This window comes from Accipiter gentilis, chromosome 7 (assembly GCF_929443795.1).
Source record: "Accipiter gentilis chromosome 7, bAccGen1.1, whole genome shotgun sequence".
Classification (NCBI taxonomy): Eukaryota; Metazoa; Chordata; class Aves; order Accipitriformes; family Accipitridae; genus Astur; species Astur gentilis.
In genome coordinates, this window is record NC_064886.1 from 29,923,034 (window position 1) to 29,933,460 (window position 10,427).

Sequence of the window (10,427 nt, forward strand, 5' to 3'; positions counted from 1 at the left end):
AGACTTCTACACTTGCATTTAAAAAAAAAAACGTAATCTAAAGACGTATCACTGTACAATTTGTAATAATGCTGCAGAAATTCACAGTACTAGCAGTCTGTGCTGCAGTCATCAGTGGTTCCCCAGTACAAAGCTCTTCTGCACTGCAGTCCACACAAGGTGTGGGTCACTAGAGGTAAATGGATTTACCAAGAAGAAAAATCCATGTCAGCCACAGAAAAAGTCCTTTACCTCAGCTGCACTCACACTTGGACTGTTCTGTTTTGTTCACAGAAACATTTTTATGTGGTGGCTGCTGCTAACAGGCTGAAGAGATTTCAGAGTATGTCTGTCAAGCTTGCCTAAGCTTATATGAAGCATCTGCCACTCTTGGAGATGGATATGAAGCCATGGAAGGACTCAGTATCTTCAATAATTTCTACCCCTTTGTTTTATAACATAAAGTTTTGGGTTTGTCCTCCTCAAATATTATGTGTGGTAGTGCTAAGGTTCCAGAAGCACCTCAAGGAAGAGGCACTGAAATAATTTCTCAGAGCAGAAGCTACCTTGTTTGTATTTACAAGTTTTTAGTTGTTGTACATAGTGGTGGAAAAACATGGCTGTTATTGGGGCTGACTTCTTGCTGAAGGCTTTGATTCTGCAGAGTATTGTTGGTGTGTTTACACAAGAAAACACCTTGTCAGTTTTCTGTTTCTCACATCAAGCATGGGATCTCTAAAGACTTTCTTCATGACTGAAGTATGTCATCAGTTTCAGAGCATTGCCACAACAGTGGCACAATTTTTCCCTCAGATGCTTGTTACGTAGAACAAAAGATATGGGATATCCTTTTCTTCTGTTATTTTTTCAAAAATTAATTTCTTCCTCCAAACATCATGATGATGATTCACTGCAGCTACTCAGACCTGCATAGTTTTGGGTTGTTGTTTATTTTTTCTTTAATTCTGCTCTCTCCTTTAAAAAAATAGTCACTGCATAGTTAGGAAGTATGAGGAATCCTGGTTTCAAGCAACTTAAGTCAGTCGGTCCACTGCTGCTTTTTCTCACGGTGAATTGATTGAACTGTTGGAAGGGAGATAGGTAAAACTGCCACAAATAAAAATCACCTAATGACCATTAGGTCTATGCAAAAAGATCTCATGTTGTCCAGGAAAGATTTCCAGACATCATTTTGTATGTATTTAAAACTTGTAAGTGCTTCTCATTGGCTGTGACTGCAGCCCTTAATTTTCTAAGTTTTAGTTTGAGGATTTTTTTCTCCTTTTGGACAATTTTAGTGAAGTCTGAGAAACTAATATGGTGTGATATGCAAAACAGGTTTTATTGCTGTTCAGTGGCAGGGAAACGGTGTGTTGCCAGACTCTGCCTTTAGCCCAGTTAGGAGGTTGAAGCCTGTTTTTTCCCCCAGTTTGCTCTTGAACATTAAACATTTTCTTAACAATACTAACTTATTTTGGATTTTAAACTTTTTCCTGATGTATAAAGAGTTGGAGCCACTTACAACCTCTCAGCTAAAAGTATAACATTATTTATTAAACCTGTGGTTTACTTTATTCCTACGCTAGATTCTGCAAAACACAGTGTGGGCTGGATGGGCTCCTAGGAAAACCAGAAACTAATAGTACTAAAACTAGCTTTCCAGCAAAGGCATCAAATCACTGTAAAGCTCCCTTCACCTTTATGGACTTTCACATCCCTTGAATCTGCAAAAGTGTTTGTTGCTAATAAGGAGGTTTGTAAGACTGGCTTACCATAGTGTAGTTATCTTTTCCACGCCAGTGCTTCTCACTTTGCATAGTCCTGAATTCTGGGCTTCTGCAGCATTTTCAGAATTGACACAGAGCAAAATTATTAAAATCAAGTAAAATAATCTTGACAATGTATCACCTTCTGTGAAGGCCCACTTTAGTTCATGTTTTCCTTCCACAGTAGTTCTGCATGCTAAATGTGATTATATTAATTGGTCTGTATATTTCTGAATTAATACTAATAAATTCCATTAAAGTGGAACAAGCCTATTCTTCATTTTGGTTTAAATTAACCCTCCCGCCAAACAAACCTGAAAGTATCTCTGAGCAGGTCTTAACAACAGAATGCTAATGTACTAGGTTGGATTCTCTCCCATTCTGAGGACCCTCTGCTATATATTAGATCAGACTTTAAATGGCAGACATTTTGTTACAGCTCTTATTCAATATGGGTTAATTATCCAGTACTTTCTCTGCACATCAGACATTTGTTTGGAGTCCGTTCCCCAATACTTACTGTTATGTTTTAGAACTCTCATCTGGAATGAAATTAGCTCTTGCTAATTAAAGTAAAGTTGGCTTCAAGTGATTTTTTTTTTATGCATTGGGAGGAGAAATGAAAGGAAAATGTCCACTAAGTTTTAATTTTCCAGTTACTGTGTGCTTCTTCCTCTATTTTTTAAGAAGGCAACACATGTATGCTCTCTGCTGTCTTGTACCTATTTCCTCTCCATTTTCTACAAAGAGAAGGTGCATCTGGCCAGCAGGATTACTATTTCATTCCTAATAGACAGAAATCCCTTTAGATTTGGCAGCCGTCACGTTGTTCTGCAGTACCATGGAACCCACCTCTGCAGCCTTATGGGATGTTTCTGCTTTGAGGTCTACAAAAAGCTAAAAGAACAAACCAGAGGTGACCTGTGAGTCACTGGAACAGTAAGTATGACAAAAAGAACTGGCCCCATACACTGATAGCTAAAGCAGTTAATGGTATCAACTATCATAATCCTGGTGCAATCGGTGTCACCCAGGTAAGCAGGGAGTATGCACAGCAGTGAGGCATTTGGCAAGCCATTAAATTACTGTTGAGAAGCAGCTCATATGGGAGTAGTGTTTTAAATCTTAAATTCTCAGACATGAGATAATTTATCTTGTTTCATACGGACACTTAGGGTTTTCTGAGCTGTTTTGAAACAAGGGTTTATGAGTTAACTTCTCTTTGCACATCCCAGGCAGAAAACATGCAAGAGAAATGGGCAGAAGACTTGGATTGGTTTTATTATACTTATATCAGCCAAAGTTGTGATTTTTTTTCTCAAAAAGTAGTTAACACAAACTGGAGTTTGAGTAGCTGAGATGCAAGTGTAGGACCAGAGAAGTTGCCTCTAAGAACTACAGGGCAGGGCACTCCTCTTTGCTAAGTTTATGACTGTGAGATGCAAAAAACCTGTATTACCCAGAAAAGATCTTTGTCCCCTGGGTATCTTCCTTCTTAAAGAACAGACATCGCCTGTATGTCTTTTTATTTTGTGCTCTAAGGGTTTTATATATGACAAGTGCCAAGAACCTGATATAATACAAAGCTTTTCCTCCTACTATCTTTATTGTTTCTTGGAATATTTGGGACCTGTTACAAGCACAAGAGACTTCAGTCCCATACAGGTCATAAAAATAAGTCTAATTCAGTGACTAAACAATATTTCTTCAACAGTAAAAAAAAAATAATAAAAAAGTTATCAGTCTTATAATTCCTCTGCTGATTTTGCAGTGTAACAAGGCACCATTAGTCCCCTCCCTCTTTTGTCACTGACTACTTCCAGGAAGGGGCACAAGGGCATGTAACTTACAACTTATTTACACTTAATATAGCATTAGAATGTTACCTGCTTCTTGCAGCAAGAGAAATGAAGCTATTCTACCACCTAATGCTATAGCTGCTCCAGTACCCACCTGGCACGTAGCCAGGCTTCCTGTAAAATCACCTCAATTCTGATGTTATTTACTAAAAATAGCATTCTTAAATACTTAAAAACTAGCTCATAAATAAAATTAGCTGGCTACCAGGCAGCCGTCACTCATGCCACTGAACTCTTGTTAGAGCAGAGAGAAAGTTAAAACTGTGAGCAAGCAGCAGTGGTATTACTAGGTGGCACTACAGAGACAGTACTCCTACTTGTCTCTTGTGCCTTAACAGCATTTTCCAGGATTTTCTTTTTCCATTCTTCATAGTCTTGCTTTGTTTCAGTCTTTGGCCGTTTACGTGGCATCTCCTTATCATCTTCAGATCCTATGAGAGAAGGAGAAAGTCCATGACAGGCCATCATGGGCAACATGGTGCTGGCAATAACCATGGCAGTGAGCAAATGTACAGACACAAGCACAGGGTCTTGCACTATATTATCTAATCCTGTGGTTTGCTGCTCTCCTCATCTGCCAGAAGTCACCCCTTCAACTTTGTGTCTGAATGGAAGACTTGTCTTTAATTCTACTAGGACTACTCAGTATAAACACCATTGTCCTTCTGCTAGGTTCTCTTTTTCCTGTCATTAGCCAGTGGTTTGCAGAATTGGAGTATGCTGCTGTGAACTGAATATTATGGCATATTACACAACTAAAACATAGGACACAAGGAAATGGAAGGAAGCTGCATCAGGGGAAGTTCAGATTGGAGATTAGTAAAAGGTTCTTCACTGAGGGGATGGTCAGCCACTGGAACAGGATCCCCAGAGAAGTCATGGTGCCAAGCCCATCAAGAGTTCAAGGAGCATCTGGATGATGCCCTTAGGCATGTGATACAGTTTTAGGTAGTCCTGCGAAGAACAGGGAGTTAGACTTGGTAATCCTTTTGGGTCCCTTCCACCTTGAGATATTCTATGATAAAATATTACTAAGCACCATTAAAGCTCAGGATGGCTCTGGTGAGCTGATTTTAGTTCATAAACACAACTTACCATCGTCCTTCTCACAATGCTCCAGGTTGGTGTTCAAGCTTTCAGCTGTCTCTGCAGCCAGTGGAACATCATCTAAAAAAAAAATAATAAAAATGTTGCTTTGCTTCTGCATGGTGTTTGGGGCCTCAAGGGTGGCAGTCTACATTCAATTCTTTGACAGCAGTGCCACCTTCCAGAAGTATTGTCTGTTAGTCAGAGCAGTTCCCTGGTCCAGATTGATGCCCAAGCTGTGCATACAGAGGTGCCAACACACTTCAAGGGTTGCACAGAATGGTTGGCTGCACTGCTGCTGCATTTGTAACCACAGTGATCCACCATGTTCATACCCTAAAACCACACTGCTACCCTTCTTGATTACTCAGGCAGGATTATCAGTTATTTCTTCCCCTTCTATCCATTTCCATACTTTGTATTATAGATGCGCACAACCCATGGGGGGCTGTCTGTATATACAAATGCACGCTCTTCCCTGAACTGATACAGAAACTCTGAGTTGCTTTAGTGGTGGGGTAAGGTTTTGGGGTCTTTTTTTATAGGGTACTGCACTATGGGAAGGTCCATGCGTATGGAGAGAGCAGCAGCTTTTGGTTTGGATTCAAGCAGCACATTCCAGAAAACTTCATGATACGAAGCGTGAAGACAGGGTGAAACAGGGGTACCGTCAGTGGGAGAGGAAGAATGAAAGCCTGGGAAAGGAAAAAGGATGTAAGTAGGAAGGAGCAGAGGTGTAAGGACATGAAGACCTGTGGCATATTTCAATCTTCCTCCTCCACAAAAAGGAGTGGAGAGAGCTGCAGGTTCAACAACAGGTGAGAAAGATTCCTCGTGTCTGCCCACTGTATGTGGAGGGATGGTGTCAGGTAATGGCTGAATTACTACTAGAAGAGCAAGGATTAGGCTTGTTAATCCTGCAGTGGGGGAAAGGAAAACACAGAACTGAGTCAGTCAAAGCAGCAGAGGTAGCACGATGTTTATGTTAATTTGTGTGTGACTTTGCCATGGTAATAGGGTGCAGAAACCAAGCAAGAAGGAGGAATCCAAGACAGGTCAGTTAGTATAGGTGAAGCGGGGAATAAACTGCAGCCGCAGAGAATGTAAGGAGCAGCAAGCATTTGAGAAGAGAGAAAAATACTTATTTTTGGCCTTGCCACATGCTAAGCTGTTGTGACTTTCCCAGAAGCAATTCCTGTGACTGGGAACTGGGCTGCAGGAAACACGTTGGAATGGATGGGCAGGTTTGGCTGAAAGTGATCAGAATGAAATCACTAGTGGAAAAGGATGGGGCACTGTGAGGCCAGGCGATGGATATGCTGTCTTACAGGGATAAAGCCAAAAAACTTACTGCTGAGTTGCTGGCTTATCTTCTGCAGCTGACTGCACAGCCGGTCAAAGATTGCTTTCTTCACCCCAGACGTAGCTAACATTTTAGTTTTGTCCACTTTTAGCTTCAAACACCTACAAGAGAAAGTTAAGTTATCTCTGTACAAAGCAACACTCCAGCAACTCTCACTCAGATAAGGGTGACATTTACTATACCAGCACTGCCTGTGAGAATGAGGAAGGTAGGCCTGAGTTTTTGTCCTGTCTAATCCTTGTCTCACTCAGAAACAAACTTGCTTAAAAAACAGGCCCCTACACTACTCACTCAATACATCTCAGAAATTGAGACCCAGGGTTAGTTCAAGTTACATGAGGAAATTCTATTAGGAAAAGGTACTTTTTAGATTTTGAAGGAACCAGGACAAAATCCCACTACTGCAAAAAGCTGAATGGGACCTCTGTGTCAAAAGAACACTAGTCAGGAGCTGTGCAACACAGCACCTGAATCACTTAATAAGATTGTTACAAGGCATAATACTGAGAGGGAAGATACTTGCATGCAAGCAAATTCTTACAAAGGGTCTGCTGAGTCAGGTGCTACTGACACCTATCTTTCAAGCTGATGCAGGCCTAAAGCTATTGGATCCATCTCCCAAAGGTTTTTCCTTCTTCAGAATGGCTGATTCTTGGTGCTCAGAAGTAAGCCAGCAGCCATTCTTGCACCATGAGCAGTATCTCACCAAAAGCCACTTTTTGCTTTATGCCCAGCTCATATCTATCCTGATGTGGGAAAAAAATTCACCACTAATCCGAAAATGTTGCTAAGGAATTATGCTGGTTAGGCTGACAGGAAGGAGGGTGAAGTGCAAAACACTAACAGAAGTTCTTCAGCTACTGACATGGATGTGTCCTAATAGAATTACCCACATCATACACTTACACACCAGGGAAGACATAATGACATTTATTTTAGGGTAACTAACTCAAGATTCTTTTCCGTATATTTGATATAATACTTATGCTTTCTCCTGAAAGCAAATGCAGTATAGGTTGGAGACTTCTCCATTTCCAGGAGCAGGGCAGCATAATGCACTAAGCAGACCCTTCAGACTATTCAGACATGCTGAATGAGTCAGCTGTTTACACCATAACCACTGTGCGTCAGTTTGGTGTCTCACTAGGCGTTTAAACCCACAAAAGATCCCTCAAGCTATACTCACCTGCATGCAGTGAGTAGTGCAGCTGTTACAAAAAGTGGTTTTGAGAAATCAAGGTCCATTTGCTGTGCTTCAGAGAGGCTGGATTCATACCTAGAGCAACAATACGAGAGAGAATTGTATAGTGCATTTGCCTCAAGTGAAGCTGTTGAAATGAATTTGTCACATGGCACTACTCGGCAGTCGAACAGGTCTCCTGTTGGATCACTTGGTCCTTTGCAACCCAGTGAAGCAGAAACAGCTGCTACTGGCTGAGAAGAGCAAAACAGACTAGGGAAAAGAAAGGAATTAGGATCATCTCCTCTTTTTGAATTAAAGGTATTTTAACTTAGGGATCTGGGTCACTGCAGGCCAGTAAAATCTATGTCTTGTGCTCCCCATCCACACAGCACTTTTATCTCTACATTACATCTAAAAGTTGATGAGATGCTTTGCATAAATCCATCCTATAGAGGGTAGAATTACAGTTTCTTTGACTCTTCTGATATGTATATTACACAGATGAAGGCTTAAATACAGAAAATGACATGATGGATGTGCAGCACTAGAGAATTTTTTATTGACATCTGTCCCCAAGCTGTTGGTTTTTTTTTAGTTTGTATTAAGCATCAACAAACATACACAGCCTTTGTTCACTGACCAGCAACTCAGAATATGCTAAATCCCTAACAGCATTTAACCATGGGCTATCAGGGCGACAGCACTCCAGAACAGAACTCTTCAGTGATTGCTCTTGTTAAAGTAGATGTTAGAGTGCAAAATTTTAGTTGCATCTGTTGAATCTCCATTGAATTGTTCTACCTTTTGTTTTTACAGGTACTATGCATTGTAAGAGATCTGCTTCTCCAGAAGGGAGGACTTGTTTCTGTTGAGCATTACTTCTGAACTGTGACATGGAAGACAGTGTGATGCTATAGACAAACACAGGGACTAAGAGTCCTATATTTTTTATACTATTCCCACTTGAAGAACTGGGACTCAGACAATGACTTACTGAGATTCACAGACTAAGTCTTTCTAATATGTATTCTAAAAAGTAGCCTAGATAAACGGCTTAGAACTCACCTCATCACTCCACTCAGTGGGAGATACCTGGCCCTTCAAACCATCAAGCTCCTTACGCAGCTAATGAACTAAGAATATTACTAGTGGTTAGCATCGTGCTCATGAGAGCTTCCTCACCTCTGTAGTATTTTTGAAGCGGTGCTCATTGCCTCTGTGCAGCAGAATTGCACGGCCAAGTCACGCATTCCCAATCTGGGGTTCACCTCTAGCAAACACTCCAAAGACTTCATGGAGCTCTGGTAGGTTGTCTTCTTCAAACCAGAGAGTTTAACAAAATAGCTCTTTCAAGAAGACAAAGACAAACCCTGAGAATTAGCAAGATTCCTTCCCGACATCTTATTCAGGCAACCAAAATAGATCAGGGAGAAACCACGCAACACCATAAAGTAAAGTTCAACTGCTATATTAAACAAATTTGTGTAAAGAACGATGTAAGTTTTGACTGCACACAGAAAGACTAACCACCTAGGAATGCCGCGTCTTTTAATGCAGTGTTATTTTTAGACCATTTCACTGGAATGAGGCTTGTCTGTTCTATACAATATGACATGGGCCTTTTATCACAAGGTGGTTAAAAACAAAGGTAACCAAGATCTGGGCAACTTGAAGAGTTGTGCAATACTTTTATGCTACTCCTCACGGGGTCAGGTCCAATTCAATTCTCCTCTGTCTACGAATGGACAATCATGAACGTCTTGTACCAGACATTATTTTGGCAGCTCAGTGCCATTTACCTGGCAGGTCTGTAGATGGATATTTACAGGTACGACTATAGAGAGGGATTCCTTGGAGCCGATTCCTTCCCTCCCACAGTAAAAGACATATCTTGAATTTAACATCCTTGCTGGTAGTTTATTTGTTACTAAAAGAGCTGAAATTATAACAAAGCAAGCTGAACCTGTGAAGTGACTACGGCACTGATCTCAGTCTACCATTTCAAACTGTGAGTAGTGAAAGGTCTAAACTCTGCGTTTAGCAGCACACTGCTAGGGTAATGTCAGTTATTACTATCCCTTTCCTCCTCCCAACATACGCTACACGGAACAGTGATTCTAGCGGGCTTAAGGAGAATGCACCAGTCAGCCAAGTCGTACACTGTGTCTTACTTTGTCAACTGGTTGTTTCATGAAACTGGCTGCTAGGTCCAGGCACATCACAGCACTGCTTGTTGCTGTCATTTGAGCCATCAATCCTGTGCATTTCACGTGGGACAGCCGCAGATACTCTTCAGCTTTTCTGCAAAACACCCAGCATGCCAAGCCCTCGTTAACAAAAGCACAGTCAGAAGACAGTAAGAATGGCAGGACGGGAACTGATCCAAGGTCTACCTCGTCCAGCGCCCCGACTCCAGCAGCGGCTGCAGCACACACATAGGGAAAGGGCGCTGAACAGGGTGGCAAACACAGGGTAACACTGCCCTTTCTCTAACAATTTGCAGCGGCAGCTCTGCATTTCATCGCCTGAAACGACTCCTTCGTTAACCGCATGGTCGGTGACTTTTCTCACATCGACCAGGGCCGAAGGAAACCGACGGCAGGCCGGCATTGCAAGGAGGCGAGGCGCGCCTCGGCTGCCGCTGCCGCTGCCGCTCCGGGAGGGCTACCGGGGCTCGCCAGTCCACCCGCCGGGAGCAGCCGCGGCCGGCCCGGCGGCGAAGCCCGGGCCGGGCGGCGGGAAGGGCGCGGGGCAGGCCAGCACCGCGCGGCTGGACCCGCTTACCCGGGCGGGAATAACGCTCCCGAGAGCGGGGGCGGCCGGCTGGAGCCGGTGCGCAGTAAGGAACCGGGAGCGCTGCACGTCGCGCAGGCTCTCCTACAGCGGCAGAGGACGGCACCGGCTCCCGGCAGGGGCGCACCCCCCCCCCGCCCGCCCGCCCCGCCGGGGGAAGACGCCGCTCCCGGGGCTCCACCGCAGCCGGGCCGCCCGAGGGGAAGCCGCCCGGCCGCACCGTAGTCCCCGCCGGGCGGGCGGGCGGCCGTACCTGACGACGCCGGGCTCGGTGAGGCCCAGCCGGGCGGCGAGGCGCCGCACCGTCCCGCGCTCCATGCGGCCGCTCCCCCCGGCCCCGCGCGGCCCCGCGACGCGGAACCAGGTTCGGCCGCGGACTGGCCGGCCCCGCCGCCAAT

The 10,427-nt window shown here is 43.7% G+C and overlaps 2 protein-coding genes across 4 annotated transcripts in view; one reads left to right on the top strand and one right to left on the bottom strand.

Annotated features, from left to right (window-relative positions):
• MYLK3 (myosin light chain kinase 3) overlaps nt 1-1,693 on the top strand; it is a 65,683-nt gene extending 63,990 nt beyond the window's left edge. For all 3 annotated transcript variants that reach the window (XM_049804882.1, XM_049804883.1, XM_049804881.1), the window contains exon 15: nt 274-1,693. In XM_049804882.1, the coding sequence (XP_049660839.1) occupies nt 274-345 (72 nt within the window). In that variant the 3' untranslated portion in view covers nt 346-1,693. The remainder of the gene's footprint in view (nt 1-273) is intronic.
• A 1,318-nt stretch (nt 1,694-3,011) lies between these two features.
• ORC6 (origin recognition complex subunit 6) lies at nt 3,012-10,355 on the bottom strand. The gene is made up of 7 exons (XM_049804884.1): nt 10,283-10,355; nt 9,408-9,537; nt 8,419-8,582; nt 7,240-7,329; nt 6,042-6,154; nt 4,700-4,771; nt 3,012-4,035 (listed from the first exon to the last, which is right to left on the bottom strand). Exons 1-7 carry the CDS (start codon nt 10,345-10,347, stop codon nt 3,860-3,862), a joined length of 810 nt encoding a protein of 269 aa, XP_049660841.1. The 5' UTR covers nt 10,348-10,355; the 3' UTR covers nt 3,012-3,859.
• Between the last annotated feature and the right edge of the window lie 72 nt (nt 10,356-10,427).